We start from the raw sequence: 19,436 nt of genomic DNA, 5'->3' as shown, positions 1-19,436 counted from the left end.
AAAAAAAAGAAAGAAAGAAAGCTTACCTGTGCTTGAGCAGTATTCCTGCCTTTTTTAAACCAGGAAGTGAGACAGGGGTCCTTAGGGTATAGCTAACCCTTTTTATGCCTGATTAAATCATGTTTTTGCAAAGAGTTGAAATCTAGAGCACAACTTTAAAGGGCCAACATTTTCCCTAAAACATATATTTTAAAAGAAAGATAATTTTAGCAGTAGGTATTGTTAGTTTTAGATTTAGGATTTGTTTGCTAAATCGCTGTGGTATTTCTCTTTGAGTATCACTACTTTCTGTAGTATTAGAGGCGCCTCCATTAAAAAAAATCTAAAAAAAATTAAATATATACATATACATATATATGAATTATAAAAATATCTTCTTCTACAGTTTCACCTTGAATTTGCATGTCATTATGACATTTTTTTTTACCTGGTGTTTCAGTCATGTAATATTCAAGGTGATCTAGACACTGCTGGCCTATTTTTGTAAATGTATTTCTAATGGCGCAATTTTGTACTGATTTTGTAATATGTTGTACTATGTCTGATGAAGGGCTGGTACCCGAAACGTCACCTGTGGTGATACTATTAAAACTTCCAAAAGGAGCAGTTTCTGGTGTGTGGCCCTATTTTTGCGTTTTCAAAGGCTTTTAACACATTTAAAAATTGTTTGAAGTTGTGAATTCTTTTCTGGGACAAGGGTATTTTATGACACTGAGCAAGTTTAGAATTTTTTAAAATTAAAGCAGACCAGAGTATTCTATAAATTTCATATATCCTTAAAAATAAAATTTCAGCAAAAAATTGGATCTATAATGAGAGTATTAATCATTTTATTTTTTTGGTGTCATACATGATTTGTCCCAGTTCTCAAGAATGGGTGAAAAACACACACGCTCCATTGTAACTGGACTTCCAAAGGGGTCACTTGTTCATTAAAACTCTCAAATCCACTCTGCATTCCTGCTGTACACAAATGGCCCCTTGTATCTTCCACTACATTGAAATAACTGCTTTATTCTGTAGATAATTCACTGTTGCCGCACAGCAGTGCAGCAGTCACACATGGTGACACAAACAGAGCAGTTTGCTACATAGACATATATTTTTTTTTGCCAAGGCTGTCTCATGTAAGAGAGGCAGCGGGTCTGTAATTGTGTCCAGTGAGGCCTCACTTCAAAAAGGTATTGGTCGCTCTGGAGAACATAGTTAATGGTGGATGGCTTTCATTTACTAGCTGTAATTAACAGTGAAACATGAACAAACACTTTGACCAGAAACAACTCCCTGTCAGCTAAGATCTGTGTTAAAATGCTGAAATGTGTACAACTATCTTTTTCCCCCTGTCCATGCCTTATTTTAGCATGTGAAGTGGCAGTTCACCACAAAATAAAAGCTACACATTTTCCCTCTTACTTGTAGTACTATTCATCCGTCTAGATGCTGTGGTGTGGCCTGTGGAGCTCAAAGCACCTTAAAAACACGTGAAAAACTTCTATGCTTGTCAACAGGGCCGTGTCTAGAGAGGGGGCCTGAGGAAGCCCTGGCCACCCCTGAAATCTGACTGACCACCCCAAGTTCCATCCTCAACTATGATTGGTTACCTGCATAGTGAATAGCAGTAGAATGGATGTACAAATTCTTTTTGACCTTATAGAATAAAGTATGGATGTTTTATATTTGTATGGTGCCACTCTGTTGTGTTGTGATTGGTATGACTATTTAAGATGCTGTAATGTTAGTAATTAGAGTTGATATTATAAATTATAAATGAATGCTTTCATTATTACATTATTGCTAATAGAACCTATTTCATTCCACATCTACATAAGTGAGTGCCCCATGTTGGCCACCCCACTCAAAAAAGTCTTGACACGCCCCTGCTTGTAAATACAACTTCAATGCTGGTGACAAATCATACAGTGATGAAAAGCTGGCTGTCAGCTAATAACATTAAGCCTTCTTGAAGTCAGTGTCAGACTATTTTGTACATTAAATGTCAAGCTTCTGTACAAAAGTATGATTTTGTGCACAGAAGCAGCAGTCCTTGAAGCTGCACATACTAAAAGTAAAAGGACTAAAAAGACGAATGACTCTCTGATCATCTTCTTTGACTTTCTGATGTAGCGCACTGGAAGCTTGTAGCCCAAAATTCAATTTTATAAATATAAATTATATGGCTGCAGAAACTTCTGTGGCCATAATCACAAACATTTTTTAGAATACTCAGAAAGCTTTTAACTTAACATTTCTATCAAGGAGTCCTGGATCAGCAGTGATTTAGAAAGATTGTTAGAGCAGCTCTGAGCAAGGAAGGGACAGAAACTTCTATCTTAGTGAGGAGGTGTGGTTGACCTTGGTGCTAGGCATGATGTGATTGGTTGATGCAAAAAAGAAAAACAAAAAATAGAAATTAAGCATTCTTAGTAATAATGGGCAAACATACAGTAAAATCAAAAGACTTAAGTCTGTTAAGACATGGAGTCATTATGAATATTACTTTATGTAATTAATATTTCTGTTGAATAAATTGTGAAGTAAATAATGTAATATAACTTTAAAAGTAGTCTACACTATATTTGAAGATGCAATCAACCACAAACTTTATCCCTGCACAATCTAATCTGCAGCATATCAATATCATTCAGTGTCTGGAGAATATTTCTCCACTTCTTTGTCATTTGGTCTTTTTCTCCGCTGCTTCAGAAACTCTTAAAAGACCTCCTCACTACTCCTGTTTTTCCCCTTATGAGCCATTTTAAAGGCTAAGATCCTGTATAAATAACTAATTAAAATATAATTCTATTAATATCATAATTCTAAGAAAATTCTTGATTTGATCCTTGAGTCACAAGGAACATCTTTTTATACTCAGAAACTTTGTGAATACTGCCCCTGGGGGTTAATGTAATAATGGATTATTTAGGATACTGATGAGAGAAACACCAGCAATTACTCAAACCTTTATTTTGAAAAACATACAATGCAATACACCTTTATAATTCACAGGAAGACAAGTTTAATTTATATGCTGATAAAGAAAATAACAATAGAAAGAAAAAAAAAAGAACAACAAATATAATATTACATATTTTAATTCATGAATAGAAAATTACTGACACTGAAGTCACTCAAAATGTTTGTCTGTCCCTTGATTGACGTACACTTTTGTGTGCTCTCACCATGATAACAACCCCCACTTTCACTTGCATGCTCTCCTTAAACTACTAACCATCACTGGCTTCTTTAAAAATAACCAAATACTAACCGACAAAATGGAAGTCTGCAGCAGCTACACATGCACACATGCTGAAAATTGACAAATCCAAAATCCTTTGACATTTCCAGCCAGAACAATTTACCCTGTAATTCTAAAAGAGGTTTTTATTTTTTTTTTCCTTCAGACTGCAGAAAGCTTTGATTGGAGTCCACAGTCTTTGTGGGTACAGTACTGTTGAAAGTCTACTGTAGAGTGTGCCCCGACCCCCAACCCCCCATTGTTATCACATTGATTCAGTCCGTAGGAGGCCTAGTAATGACTAAATGGTGCAGTCTCCTTCAACTCATGGTACCCCTGGTGGTTTGGCTCTGTGAAGAGACAGAGAGGGCGGTTAGAGCTCGGAAGTACCACAAATCCATCTCTTCTACATTAGCCAAAGCTTTTAACACTCTTTTAGAAATACAGGCGGTTCAGTTTGGCTTCAAAAATGACAAGGAATACAGGGTACCAATTTACAATAAGATTACAGATACATGGTTCATAATTAGGTTGTTAATTAGTTAGTTAACACTGTATAAGTCATTAATAAACATTATAAACCAGTTATAACAGTTTTCATACATAAATGTGGCTTCCCTATTTGGCAAGATCCAGTTAATACTTACTACTAATTAATCTGACTTTTAAAAAGGAACTTTATTCATCATATTTACATGGTGGCCATTTTCCTCTGCTGTCACAGCCAGCGTGGGAAGGTCAAATGCTGTTATAAAAAGTGTTTCAGGTTCCAAGTCATCAAAACGTTCAGACTCTGACAAACTGCTGTCATGTTACTGACTCCTGATTCATCAGCAACTGAATACACAATTGATAGTGACAATCCAGAGGGACTTGTGAACATATTTCAAAGTAAAACAAGATAATTTGCTAATCCATTAGGTACTGCTGCCAAGCAACAGCTAACATTTCGATTATGATGTTTTCACATTGAAACTGAAGTAAATTATGTACAAAGTTAACGTAAAGACGGGAATAGAAGCAAAATTCCAGGTGCGACATGAAAATGCTAAATTTGTGTCAGTCGCACAAGTTGAAAATATTCTGCTTGAGACTGGAGCTTCTGGAGGAAGAAACTGGACCCACACCAGAGTCTGCTCTGATGCAGATTTGTTTCAGTGGCGGCAGAGCTCAGTGTTTCTTTTTCATATTTTTGGGATTACATCTTAACTGTCGCTTCTCAGCCTGTCTGCAGCAGCGACCCACAGAAGAGTCAACCTTCAGTGTTTCTTGTAATTCGTCTGTGGTCCGTCCATGTTGACTGCTAACTGGAGGTTAAATATACTTTAAGTTACTTAATGAACGTACAGAGAGGAGAGAAGATAAACAAGAGAGACTGAAGGGAAATAACAGAAAGAAGCGTATTCTCTCGTGGGTGCTCTCAGAGGCTGACACACAAATACATTCGTACATACAAAGCCAGTGCTAGCTGGCTGGTGCTCACTGGCTCTTAGCAAGTTGCTCATGAGCTGGCTGGCTGTTTAATGTGAATAAACAGACTCACGCAAGTAATGCAATCCAGGGGCCAACCTTGTGCAAGTAACAATGATGATTGAAATGATAGGACAGGCCTATAGGGCATTAATATTTCAAAATTTACACATTAGCATTTAACATTAGCTTGGAGGAGGTTAATACCAACAATGACCATTGTATAACAGTAGCAAACGGGTTTTTGAGTATGTTGTTTTACCTTGAAGTATAGCTTTATATCCCTCCATATTTTAAGTATCCATTGTCTGTTCAGCTGTTGATCAATCATGAGTCAGTGACATGATAACGATTTGTCAGATTTCTCACATTTAACACAACTTAAAACCTGCAAGACAACAGTGCAATATTATCCTTTTGATAACAGCATTTGATCTTCGCACCCTGAGTGTGATGTCAAAGGAAAATGGCTGCCTTTGAATATGGTGAATTGTGAAGTGTAAAATATATCACCATTAATTAATGACATAATTTATAACTGGCAAAAGGGAACCTTATTGCAAAAGGGTAAAATGGCGAATGCTGAAAATGTCAAGATGTCAACAATATATAATAAATCTGGCAATTTAATGTTAATCTGACGTGTCAAATGAACCTTTCTGACTATTAACACAATGGTGGCTAAACACTAGTAACCTATTATGTGATGGCTGGCTGATGGAGAAGACAAAGTAAAGTAAGTTAGCAATGTGATCTGATGTTTAACATTACTGTGGGCTCACTATTTGGCAATAAAATGTCCCTGTTGCCCTTTTTACATAATTGCAATAGCTAATAAATGAATATAAAGTGTTTACAACCTAATCAATAATTTAATTATATACATTTATAGATTATTTTAAGGGTAGTATTATTGTAAAGTGGTACCAATTATTGTTACAGACAATAGAGAGAAAAAAATGACAAAGTTATTTGAATTCACTGCCTGTGCTTGTTTTTCAAGTTTCTCAAAGTGTCTTCTCAGGTTGATTGGATTTGACCTTATTCTGTATTCAGTGGCTGTTCTGTGAGAACTGCTTCTCCTAACTTATATTTCAAACACTTGCTATTCATTTACAGGGTCTGTATCTGTAGTCTGCAGGTCACTTAATAATTTTCTGTACATCCCAAATGATGTAGACAAAAACAGCCACTAGAAGAATACGTTTGAGAGAGTAGATAAGTGTTACAGTACCAAGGCTCATACTCTGCTCCACAAGAGGCCTCTTCTCACTGCAGTTTACCACTTTTCCCTGTGCCGCTCCCAGAATAGTCATGATATCCACCAGGCTGAGCTTCCCCTCCTCCTTGGCCTCCTCCACTTCCTCTGCCAGCTCCATCGCAGCCTCTTCACGCTCTTCTATCTCCTCTTGGGTCAGCATTGCGTTCAAGCCCTGCCCCGCGGTTGTGTTGCCCACCTGCGGTGGCGCCAGCGAGCACAGTGCCCTCACCGGCCCATAGGACTTCAGGTGTGCCACGTTGGCACGCAAGAACAGCAGAAGGACGTTGAGGTCGTTCAACGGGCAGCCGAGCCTACGAGGGTTGATAATATCGAGTGCCGGGAGGACCTCGTAGACGGAGACGAATGTGGTGTCCCAAACGAAAAGCCGGATCAGGCTGAAGAGGACTATCGGAGCCAGCAGGAGGTAGATGGCGCCGTTGGCCACGCTTATCACCTGAAAAACCAACTGGCCGATCATTTTACACTGGACAAGTTCAGGAACCCAGTTCTGATCGCGCAGCATGCCCGTGCGGACGAAGCAGCTGAACTCGTCCTGCAGGAAGGCAGAGAGGTGGAAGTAGGCGAGGTAGAGACAGGCAGCAGTCATGAAGGTCAGGAGGAGGAAGCCCCGCAGGAAAAGCATGCTGACGAGGAAGTAGGAGTTTTGTTTGCACTGCATGTATCTCTCCAGCAGAGGGTACTCAAAGTATCTCTTCTTCTTGGCTCTGCAATTGCACAAGGAAAAGAAAATCAGCACCGTGTTCTGCTTCATGTTCTTACAGCTACACATTTTCCCAGCTGGGAGTGTCCCAGCCCAACCACAAACTTCTACTTTTGGCTACAAGGAGTTGCCCATGAAAACAGCCAGTCCTCCACTGAGACTGCTGGAGGTCATGAGCCTTGTGCAAGGGTGTATCAAGGAGAGCTGCTGAGGGGGAAGAAAACATTACACTCTGAGAAATAAAGGTGCCAACCAGAGCCATAAAGAGTTCTTCAGCTTATGGTCCCCAATAGAACCTTTGATAAAGGTTCCACTTGGAATTCTTTCAGAGAATTCTACCACGACCCCAACATGAAGGGTTTATACCTAGAACCATTTGTGAAAGGTCTCATGCAGAACCCTCAATAAGAGTTTCTACAGAAAACACTTCTTTGGTATAACAGTTCCACCAAGAACTTTATATGAGGGTTTTATTTTTGAAACCTTTCCACCTTTTAAGGGTGCTAATAAGAACACACTCAGTTTGACTCTAATGCAAACCTTTTTATATTCCCAATGTTTTATCTGGCACACACTCAGGGAGTTCTACCAAGAACCTTTTTATATTCCAAGGGTTTATCTAGAACCTACTCCAGCAGCTCTATGAAGAACCTTTTTATATTACAAGGATTTTATCTAGAACTGACTCCAGGGGTTCTACAGAAAACCTTTTTTTATAATATGGTACAAAAACCCTGAAAGAATTCTTCAGGGATTTCAAGAACTCTTCCAAAAATGTAGAATGATGAAAAATTTTCTTGGAACCCTTAGGCCAGAGATATACTTGCTGTTTGACCATGTTTGTGTTCGCATATGTGTAGCGTTAATTTCTGAGGACACGCACAACCATCTCTCCAAATGGGCGCAGGATACGTGAGGCAGCCATGAAGCATAGGGATGCGTGGGGATATGTAGGGGTGCGTATGCAAACGCGTAGTTAAAAGCAAGTATATTTCCACTAGAGACTTAAGAAACTATTAGACTTAAAGGGAACTCTTGACAAACCCTTTCTTCAAAAAGGATTTTTCAAAAGATAATGGCTCTAAGTAGAACCTCAGCCCTTCAGGAAGAACCCTTCTGGAAGCCTGATTTCTAAGCGTGTACCCTTCACTTTCGCAAAGCACATTTTCTCAGTTTACCAAGCGATTCAAAATGACAGCGTCAGATTACCTCTGCAGCCTCTAAGCAACATTTCTCACTGGCATGAAAACATGATCATGGATATGGAAACATTTAATTTGAAGCAGACATAAAGAGTGATGAATATTCCTGCTGCAAGCCAGCAGTCGCTGGCGTCTTACCTTTGCAGTTCGGCCTGAAATGTAAGGGGGTTCTTGGTGTTCTGGCGCATATCCAGGATGTTCTGAGCCAGGCGGACGGAGCGGTTGTACGACTTGTCCAGTTCGTCAATTATGAAGAGCAGGTCGGAGCCCAGCGTGGGCATGACGAGCTGGCGCCAGATCAGAGCCGGCAGGTACATCAGCACGGCCATGGCCAGGAGAGAGTAGGGGAACATCTGGACGGAAAATGAGATGAGATGCAGACGGAGAGAAAGAAAAGGCAAAGTGGCAGGAAAAAGTTGGAAGAGGCAGATGACTCATATAAACAGTGGCTTCACAACCCAGTATTATAAATGGACAGCTATTATTCCCAGTTTAGAGCTACTTTTTGTGGCTGGGCCTTGACGGGTAACCAGTATTTTTGAACCTATTTTCCCCATTCTTTTTGTGTATTGTGACTGATGTAGACAACAACTTTTAAAATTGGTCCAGTACTGAGCAAGACCACTGCAGCCATCAGACGCAAAATTGAGTTACAATGTAATCCCTCGTACTAACTGGGCACTACCAAAATAGGTCAACTAAAAGTGCTTGTTTTTGCCACTGACAGGCTCAGATTGTTACTCTAAGTCAAAATTATGAACGGATCACTACAGAGACAGAACTTTTTTAAAGAGTGCAATATATTTTGTTTAACCAGAAATAGTTGCCAAACAGGCCAGACTTCCTTTGCAAAACTGTAATTTTAACACTGGCATCACTGGCGCCATGGTAGCTCAACTGGAAGAGTGTATGGCCCATATACAGAGGCTGAGTCCTCAGCAGTAGCCATGGGTTTGATTCCAGCCTTGTGGCCCTTTACTTTATGTCTTCTCTCCACTCGTTCCCCCGTTTCCTGTCTATCTACAACCTGTCCTCTCCAATAAAGACCCAAAAATAATCTACAATAATTGCCACCTTCACTTAAATGTGACAGAAAATAAATAAATCTCACCAACTCAAGTCTGTTCAATATTCCAACAATCACGCACTTAAATCACTGTGTTAGATGTGAAAATATTCCGCTTCTCTGATGTCCATCCTCTCCTACACTCCTCTCCGGAAATTTTCACATCTAACACAGTGAATTATGGGTTTATTTCGACCAAGCCAGACTAGGTGATTGTTGGAACAGTGGAAAGACAGGCCAAGATGGTTTGGGTGAGTTTTATTTCTGTTTCTGTTGAGTCTGAATGAAGATGAGAATGTTAAAATTACAGTTATGTAAGGGAAGTCTGGTCATTTTGGCAAGAGCAATACAACAGCTTTTTCTCCTAAAACAAAAAGTGTCTTACTATTTAAAAAAAAAGCTCTATCTCTGTAGAGATAATTTCCATAATGTGGTCAGACACTTAGAATAACAATCTGAACCTGTCAGTGGCAAAAACACTTTTGGTGAACGTACCATTGCTGGTGCTCAGTTGACCAGAGGGACATTATTTTTATAATTAGGTTTTTATTTATTTGGATATACAGAGACATTACTATTACTAGACAGTATGATATCCAAAGGCCCATAATGAATACACATACTCCCCATGTCCTCTTTAAGTTCTCACATCTATCATCTATCAGTAATTAACAGTTTTTAATTTGTGCGAGAATCCATCTTGCAGTGGTGCAGCCAATCAGTGTCCTCCGAGGAACCACTGGCAGCTACAACCATGGTTTTAAGTGTGACAACATCGAGAAGTGTCCATGGAAGCGATTTGTCTCGATCAAACAATGGCGGCGAAGAGGTTCGCATAGATACTGTGATAATATCAGTTATATCAAAAATGTTAAGCACTGAAGGTTTTTCTTCATGGAAAAGGTGTTTTTGCTCCTCTCCTGACCGACTTTGTCAAGAGTTTGATTTACAAACTGGCTCTGTTGGTTGAAGTGAGCCCATGTTAGACATGACAGACAGATGCTTCATCCAGTCGCCTACCAAGAGTTTTTTTTTTTTTTTTTGAAAGTGCCTGTCCTTTTCCAAACCGTTTCCAAGGACAGTTTCCCAGATGGTTCTGTTTAACAAAGCATCTGCCGTATCAGGTTAATTCTTTTGATATATTTGGTTGTTGTGTGGTCCTCTGTCATGCACAGTCTTGGTGATTTAGGTACAGTAATACCTACACACTTCCCTATGTGTGCTAGTGCTTTAGTTTCAATTTTGCCCCTAAACACAAAAAGCATGGGAAAACAGGGTCCAGGTTCAAAATTCCTTGAACTAAGTTACTCTTAAAATGTTAAGTGGACAGAATATGAATATTTTGCAAATGATTTAGCAACAAATACGGTTCCCTGCTTTGTATTAGAGATGTCCACAAACATTTTCAACTGAAGTTTTGCACACACAGTGCAGGGGGAAAATGTTTCAGCAGTTTAACATCTCCAGCTACTCTAATTGGAAATTACAAGTTAAATAAGCTTGATCAGTATCTCAACTTACTTTATGTACCCAGAGAGAGCGCTCCTCAAAGTTCCCGTTGCTGTCAAACTCATGGTGCATGAGAGAGTCCCAGCAGTACGTGTCGACATAACTGGCCTGCTTGATGGTGAAATTGCTGGGAGGGAAACAGCTGATCTGAGGCCCTGCAGAATAAACAAATGTTCATCTGTAACATTATCTGCTTATATGGGGAATTACTGTCTGCAGTCGCCTTTGATCCTGTTTTATCAGTTTGCCTGTAAGCAGTGTCTAAGCACTTGATATCTCTCTCACACACTGTACTGGAGGTCCACTACCAGACATGTCCATGTGAGTGTCTGCATGCCCTTTTCTGTTTAGTTCTTGACAGAATTTCACTGGAGAAATCATATGTTTCCAAATGGCAACCTGGCATTTAAAAGCCCCGCCTGACTCCATCCCAAAATTGGGCTCCTCCACCTTATATTTAGTTCACCTTGATATAACCACATGTAGTCCAACCACTTGAATCCATGTTCCGCACCCATCTGTCATTTCCAAAGGGTGCTCCACCCTTAAACAGAGAGCTCGGGAGGGAACGCACCACGGGTGTGCCCCACCTATTACCGAGCCTCGCAGCAGAAACTCGGAGCTTCTATTTTTTTACAAGCAGCCTCCACATCTGCCCCGCTGTCTGTAAGTAGAAACATACTGCCTCTAAATTACTGTCAGGATGTGATTTCTGCTGCCAGTCCACCTCATTACAGGCAACTATTACATGCTCCAATTATATATGAGTGTATGTAATTAATCAGCCACATTTTAACATATTGATAGTGACACCTAAAATGTAATTATGGCAGCTGAGGTTATGATGGAGTGTATTCATTTTAAAAGTGACCTTGTACATATATAGAAAAGAGTGCAGTATTTTTAGGCTTACACAGAACTCAAACTAAACATGTATGTAATTGTCACTGTTGGTTAGTGTATCATATGGTTGCCATGGTATACTATATATACTGTATGTGAATACAAGATGGCACTAGAAAGACAAGCCATACTATTCAACATTCACCTTTTCATCAAGACAGTACGGATAGAGCTATATTAAACTACATATGGAAATTGATTATGTTATGGAAAATCATTTTTTTAATGTATGTTATGCTTTTAATCTTTATATCTATTCATTTGCCTGGCCTTGACATAAATCTGTGAATTAAATCATAGAGAATTTCAGATTTTTTTTTTCTCAGACTGTAATCTCAGAATATTCAACTTTTGTTCTTGTAAGTATCCATATTTTGTTTTACCACTTTAATCAAAGAATATCTGAGTTTTTTTCTCATAAATTTTCAATGTTTTTCTTGTAAATTTATAATCTTGAGCTCAAAGAATGTTCAAGTTTTTTTTCCTCATAAGTCTGTGAGGTTTTCTCGTAACTTTACCACTTCAATCTGAGATTTTTTTTCTACCCTCACAAATTTACAATTTAAATCTCAGATAACATCCAAGTTTTTTCCTAGTAAATTTACAACTTTTATCTAAGAGATTTTGACTTTTTTCTCCAAGTATTTCCCCCTGCCCCAGCTCCATGGGTTTGTTTGTTCGTTTTTAAACTTGCAATACGCAAATATGCCATAATAAATTTGTAATGGCATATATTGAAACTTGTTTTGAATTAAAAGTAGATTTTATTGGAGGGCAAGATGGCAAGGCTAATGATGAAGACAGATGGTCAGTGGTTGGTTCATCCATTACTGGCAGCCACATAATAACACAGTGTAATATGACACTATATAGTTTCTACAAAGGTTCTTAAAGTTGTATGTCCAATTTCTAAATGGGAAAAAAAACAGTAGAAAAAACATGAAGTGCCTCCGTACTTGTCTGGGTTAATCCAGACCTCCTAAAGCTCTGACACGACAAGTTGACATGACAGATGTCATTTACACCATGTTTTTAGCATAAATCTTCACTGTAGATCCTTAGCTTGGAGCCACGTTCATGTGTGCGTGCACACCATCTGAACTGGGTGTGTGTGGTATGGCGATGTGCCTGTCTGTTCTTTCGGAGACGTGGATTACGCCAGATTAACTGTGTGGAGGCATTTTATGGGTTTTTGGTTGCTTTTTACGTTTGAAAACTGGTCACCATTCACTTACAATGTTTGGGAGATTCTGCAACATCGTTTTCCTGTGAAACTCCAGCAGAGTTTTGCAGACTAACAAAATAAACCGGACCTTCAGTCAGCATAACGGTGAGATAATGACTGAATTTTTCATTTTTGGGTGCACTCTCTCTTTAAGACATATATACAACTAATCTGGAACAATAATGTGTGTCTGATATGTTTTTTGTTTTTTGATTAAAGAAGTTATAATTTTCACATTAAAGTAAGGCACCTTCCAGTTGAACAAAATACCTATTTCACTGTGTCCATTGTCAGTGTACGTTTCCACAACATGCTTGTATAAGCAAAAGGGACTAAAATTGACCTCCAAACTGGTTGTGATGTCACAAATCATGCTTGTAGTCCCAGCCCTTAAAATCAGACTTTTCTCTGAGCAAAGAGAAACTTTCCACTTTCAACAGACGAATGTGAAAACAGCCCTTTAGGACTAAACTCTGCACAGTGAAGCTCAAATATTCAGCTGTAGGAACAAAAAGAAAAACATATTTTGGAGTGTAGGGGGACTTTAAACTAATCAGTGAAAACAGATTTTTAATGTGATTAGTATGTTTGTGTTTGGATTCCACATGAGGCAAAAGAACATCATGTTACATGAGTTTAATCTTAAATTTTTCTGAGCACTAAAATGATGGTACTTGCTTGGGTTGAAGTTATAGTGAGTGCTGCAGTTCTAATGCTAACTGACACCGCTGTGTTCTCATGCAGCTTACTGTGGGAATCTATTTTGCTTGTGAGTGCATGTGTGGGCGCATGCGTTGACAAGTCAGCCTAAATACAAAACAACAGCGCGTGCCGTCTCATGAAATCTCGTCAAATATTCTCTCCCCCCTCAGCCTCCCCACCCCTGTGAGGCATTTGGCAAAGCAAGGGAACCTAAAATTTCTGCCACTGCTCCTATCTCCTACTCCCACTCCCCAATTAACGCTGGCAGATCATCCGCACATTTGTGCTTTGTACAAGAATTCTTGGCTGAGAGTCCAGGTGCAAGTAAACCAGACTCCAGACAGCAGCGCAATCAAGCACTGTTGTGAAACTGACAACCCGGCAGATAGGCAGCCAAGATCCATCAGTCGAGCCGCGCACGCCCCCACCACATCGTGTTCTACGCCACCCCCCCTCTGGTTAATCAACATATCCTCTCATTTGACTCAAATAGGAGGGAGCTGCCACAGAAGAAGTTCGCCTTGTAATTACAGCGTGCCAGCGTTAGTGAACGCTGCTCTCAATCATCCCCCATGGCAATTAGCATCAGGAGCACCGGGCTGATTGCAGACCAGCTCTGAAGAGACAACGTTTAGTTCAAAGTCAAGGGAGTCAGCTTCCTCAGAAACACACTGGTGCTGAACACTTGTGCCACGTTAGATATGTTTTCTGTGTTCTTCGAATGATTGTGGGTAAGGATTGCATATTGTAAGCACTTTCCTAAATTGATTGTTGGTAACATTAACAATAATTCATTTTTAAATAATCATTCATTTAAAAAACATAAAAAATGTGCTTATACCGAACACCAAATGTGATTTTTTCCTCTTTAATCAAAGCTTTATTTCCACATTCTTTGACTGTATTATAGTTGATAAAACATATTAAGACATAAAAGCCTGAAAATTAAATATACTATAATATACTTGAATATCTGATAATATGTGGAGCAAGCTCATAAAATTATCAAATTTCACTTGATAGAGCAAAGTCTTGATGACCGATTAACAGATCATTTTTTCTAATAACATAACAGTGACGTTGATTTGACTTCAGAAAAACTTGCTGTTTTAACATCCAGAGAACTGTACGCAGAAACGTGCAACCTTGAACATTCAATCAACCTTTCCAGAACCTTTCTGGAAATGCATCAATAATAATCAAAAAGAAAAAGATGCACCGATCCACCAGCCAGAGACCAGAACTGGACCGTTTTCTGAATGACCGGCCCTGACCGGTGACCAGCCGGCCACCATCACGGGTCTGATTCTGTGCCGATCATATTCACACACATGCTCTGCACACAGCAGACACTGACCTTAACGTCACACCTACAACAGTGCTGATCACAGAAACACACTCAGACACATGCTTGCATGAAGTCAGTATTAGCCATAGATTCCAAGAACAGGATAAAGAGAAGACAGAGTCTACAACGAGACAGAGCAGCTGACAGTGTCACCAAACAGCCATAAACTTTCTAGCCCTTCAGGCTAATGTTAGCCAACAGCGGACTGCTGTTCACAGACTGACAGTTAAAAAAATCAGAAATCGGACACAACCAAGAATATTGGAATTGGTGCATCTCTTGAAAAAACTTTTTTAACATTGTAACATCTAGGGAGCATTAAGGGTGAACTTTCACGTAACCCTCCTAGAACATTCAAAGAACCATCCAAGAATGTTAGCAATGACATTGGTTAGCCCTCACACAGTGTTTTAAGAATGTTGCACAAATGTACAGAGTGTTCTCGGACTGGAACCTTTACATAAGCTTTATAACAGAAAAAAACATTGTTTTAACATATGAAGAACATTTAATGGAACATTCAAAAAATGTGGGGAGAATGTTACTTTTACATCTGAAAAAACTCTTTTTAATTTTTGGGGAACATTCAGCTCATCTTCCTAGAATGTTCTAGTAAGGTTGAATGTGTGACAAAAAGACATCTATCCAACCTTAAGGGTGAATGTTCAAGTAACCTACTTAGAACATTCAATCAACCTTTCCAACACGTTCTGGAAATGCATCAATAATGTTTTCAAGACGGAAAAACTTCTAGGTAAATAACATTGAGGGGAAACCTTCATGTAACCCTACTGGAACATTCAACTAACTATCCCATAATGTTCTGAAAACGTAACAATAACAGTTGGAAAAACTTGACGTTTTAACATCCAGGGAACATTTTGCAGGAATATTCAATCAATGTTACCAAAAAACAAATGCTCCTGGAACGTCTTGGGAAACAAATTTTGGCAGGAAAGCTTGAAGACTGGTGATAATGGGTAATTTGTTACCATGAGAAAATGAGATAATTAAGTCTTGATCTCAAGATAATGACATTAAAAAGCTATTTGTATGTGCGGCCGTCCCAGGCTTCTGTAACACAACGGTTGCGTGCGCGTTTCATTCCACCAAATTTGATTTAAAACATGTTTTTCCTCCTTGTCTAAAACACTTGTGGCAGTAAATGAAACAGAAGAACAGTCAATAAGCTCATGAATGGAGTTGGAGCCAAGTACAATTTAGCATTTTCAATAATTTTGTGTTGTCATATCATTATTGTTTCTTTCTGAGGAGCTGTGAATGGAGTCAGCAGTTAATGTCTTCTTTTTATGATAGGTGTTGTTTAAGTGTTTTCTTCCTCTTGTTTCACAGCACTCTAATTGTGTAAAGGAAAGTGCTGTGTAATTACAGCTCTCACTGTTATTACTCTTAATATTTAGTCTCTTCGAGTAGGGATTGTGAGGGATGAGGAGATCTGAGTGCGGAGATAAAAGCCTCGTCACGGTTCAGGACTTTTTAACTCAGCCCTGAAAGAAAACACATTTAGGTCACTTCTTTCTCAGTACACTTGTGTTAACTTTGAATTAAATAGCACAGGCCATAGGAATAATAAGTATCTTTATATTAGTATGTATGATATTCCTCCTTATCACAAGTTCAACTAAATGCAGTTTAGCAGGTAAATAATAAGCAATTCAAGGGCAAACAGTGCAATTACTTTACAGAGGACACTGCATAAAAGTGCAGCACAGAAAGACCACAAAGCCAAAACACAACCGCGGAATAAAAGATAAGCACTCAGGAAAATAGGCCGTAATTAGGGGCACAAGCCAGTGGAATACAAAACAAATGTCCTAACATGGTTTGAAAAAAAAAAATTTAAAAAAAAGGAGCAAAAGTGAGATGGGGACTTGCTCACCCAGGGAGATCTCGCGGGCGAAGGCCATGCACACCAGCATCAGCGGGAGGCCCACGGACACAAACTTGATGACCTTGTCCAGGGGAAGCTCCAGCTCCAGGTGGTTGAGCCGGTTTATCCCGGGGCTGTTCTGCAGCAGGGCATCAGATAGCATGGCCTTGGCCGCCGCCTGGGCGATGGACATTTTGAACACCTACCGCGTGATAAGAGAAAGGGTTATGTTTTTTTGACAAGGTCAAGCAGGAATGGAAGATATCGTGTGCTCTCAGTGCTGTTAGTGCAAAACAGGCTTATGACCTCTGTCACATGTCATTGATTGTGTTTCTCTACACTGTAAAAATAAACAATTTGTTTTCACTTCAAAAAAGTTAGTGTCCAGGCTGCCTTAAACTTTTAAGCTGGAAGTTGAAGTAACTTTGTAATTACTCAAAACAAATGAACTTTTAAAATTTAATAGTTCAATTGTTCTTGGTGTTCAAAACATATTCCGTAAGCTTAAAGGGATAGTTCACTCCAAAGGCACTGAAGAACTGTCCCTTTAAGATATTAAGTTGAACCAACAAGTCTTTGTCACACTGACGACGTCACGACCAAATTTGATTTCTTTTTACAAAGTACCGCAAACTTTTTAGTTCCAGGAACTTGTGATGATTAGGCAAATTAGTCCACTGTAAGTTTTTACACATCATTTTTGCAGCCGACTATGAGATAACAGAATCATTGAGCACTGCTGCAGGTTTTTAAAAATGGTGCCTAAAATAAAATATGGTAATTACCTAACCAATCAGAAATTTTATGTGCTACAGGCCCTGCCCCCAAATTTGCTGTACCTTTGGAAAGCTGTGTGTGTGTGTGTGGGGGGGGGGGGGTTGTAAATTAATGACCCCAGAACTTAATTTAGACCCTGGTCCCTGCAGTGGAAATGTAACGAGCTCCTCCAATGGTTCCTAGTCCCTGAGGAAAGTTTGCAACTAATATGTGAAACCACTCCAAATGAATTTAATATATTTTTTAATTATAAGGAGTTCAATATTAACATTCATCATGGTTCACAGTGTTTCATTATTGTGAAAATTAGCAACCATCACTTAAAGTGTATTGGAGACTATAACTATAAAAACTATAAACTATTTTTAAAAAAGGCTCTTAGTAGAATATACTGTCAAACAATGCATGCTGGGAAGTCTGCTAGTACACTAGAAAAGAGAATTGTTAGGCCAACTAAAAAAAAAACTTATTACTTCAAACCAAGTTAATAAGTAACATAAACACAGCTGCTTTAAATCAGATGTATTTATTAATATGATTGCTTTCTAATTAACATTTTGCATTAATGACACTTAAATTAACTTAATTATTTTCTTTACCCAAGAGTAGAATCCTGCTTCTGAACAACCTAATAGTACGGTTTCAGGAGAAGTAGATTTTTTATAATACTATATATTATATATTATATTTCTTATAATTTAACAGAGTTCACAAAAAATAAAAAAATAAAAAAAACAATAAAAAAAACAAACAAACAATCAATTCAGGTGGATCATTTTAAACCTAACACAATGCATTTTTAATCACAACATATAATTTTGTCTTGCATTAGACTTAACCTTCCTTACAAGTCACCAAGAGAAAATGGCGGCTCAACTGCAGGGGAAAAAATGTGATGATGTAAGACACAACGACACACAATACTAAGAGAAACCCAACGGACAGGCTTTTACTCAATACGCATAGCAGGTAATTTCAAGATGTTATAATCCAAAAAAAACAGACTGTCATCACTAAAGTAGAGAGCTGATAGGGACTGTCAAAACATTAGTGAAATATACTTTTTACAGTGTATGCCGATCATGTTTCTTTAGAACCTTAATTTAATAAGTTGATTGAACAATATACAGTACATTCAACTTATCATTACAAGTTAAAGATTAGAAGAGCTCTTGTTTATAAGTTCTGAAGTGTTCTGAAAATAAATACTAGTAATTTTAAGTTTAATTACCTTGAATAAATAAAACTTGTCAAGTTTAAGATTAATTGATTTCACTATATTCCAGTATGATTTTTTACAGTGTATCTTCTCTTCTCTCTCATTCTTCACAACATAGGATATAATAAGGCCAAGTAAATCCACAGTTATAAAAAAAAATCTCCAGAGTAGTGGATTGCTTTTCCAATTAGGAGGAAAATCAATCAGAAATGCAGTTAACACGATGCCAAGGAAACATCCTCAACATGTTATGAAAGCTAACTTACCTTGAGTCTTCCAGCCTTCTATTAGAAATCTGTTTGCAGAGCCAGGGTTCCTCTAAAGGCCTGCACCGGCTTGGAAAGCTCCTTAAGTATTCAGGGAGGGCCCCTGTAAATGAGAGGTTGGATCTGGGTTGGACCAGGCCGAGCCGGGTCTGGCTCTAATTACAGAGAGGACATCTGGGAGCATGTAGGCGCCCAGATGGCACTGACTGCAGCAGACCTCCAGTACCCAACACTGGGCTGTGCAGTTCTGTATATGTGTGTGTGCGTGTGTGTGTGTGTGTTTCTCTGGTGTGTCCACACTGTGAGGCACGGTGGCTGTGGCCCACTTCAAACAAGTGAACCATCGCCTGTGGCTTTTTCAGCCTCTGTCATTCTGGGACTATTTTTACTGCACTTCAGCCTCAGAGCTGCTGCGAGCTGAGATACTGTACCATACAACAGGGATGTCATGTTTCTGACCTTCGCAGTGTATGTGTGAGAGAGAGAAACTAACAGTGTGGAAAAAAATGATTTTTGATTGAGTGAATCTGACATGCAGCACCTCTGTGGATGGGAAGAGCTCTATCATGGTGTTTCTGAATCTGAAAACATGAGAAACACAAATGAAACAGAAGAACTTTCTGGGTTTTTGCCACTGTGTG

At 38.9% G+C, this 19,436-nt stretch overlaps 1 protein-coding gene across 1 annotated transcript; it reads right to left on the bottom strand.

Annotated features, from left to right (window-relative positions):
• Positions 1–4,795: 4,795 nt before the first annotated feature.
• On the bottom strand, positions 4,796–18,909 carry LOC146318643 (pannexin-3-like). The gene is made up of 5 exons (XM_084730692.1): positions 18,796–18,909; positions 16,543–16,735; positions 10,477–10,619; positions 8,028–8,242; positions 4,796–6,691 (listed from the first exon to the last, which is right to left on the bottom strand). Exons 2-5 carry the CDS (start codon positions 16,724–16,726, stop codon positions 5,848–5,850), a joined length of 1,386 nt encoding a protein of 461 aa, XP_084586818.1. The 5' UTR covers positions 16,727–16,735; positions 18,796–18,909; the 3' UTR covers positions 4,796–5,847.
• Between the last annotated feature and the right edge of the window lie 527 nt (positions 18,910–19,436).

Source organism: Lutjanus erythropterus, chromosome 11 (genome assembly GCF_056507025.1).
Source record: "Lutjanus erythropterus isolate fLutEry1 chromosome 11, fLutEry1.hap2, whole genome shotgun sequence".
In the NCBI taxonomy this organism is placed as follows: domain Eukaryota; kingdom Metazoa; phylum Chordata; class Actinopteri; order Lutjaniformes; family Lutjanidae; genus Lutjanus; species Lutjanus erythropterus.
The sequence above is the reverse complement of the archived record's forward strand: the minus strand, read 5'-3'. Positions and strand labels throughout refer to the sequence as shown.

Coding starts and splice junctions, on each gene's coding strand:
- LOC146318643 (XM_084730692.1), bottom strand. CDS start 16,726: ATGTCCATCGCCCAGGCGGCGGCCAAGGCCATGCTATCTGATGCCCTG. Junction 8,243..10,476: donor GCTCTCTCTGGGTACATAAA/GTAAGTTGAGAT, acceptor TTTTCCGTCCAG/ATGTTCCCCTACTCTCTCCT. Junction 6,692..8,027: donor TTTCAGGCCGAACTGCAAAG/GTAAGACGCCAG, acceptor GTGCAATTGCAG/AGCCAAGAAGAAGAGATACT.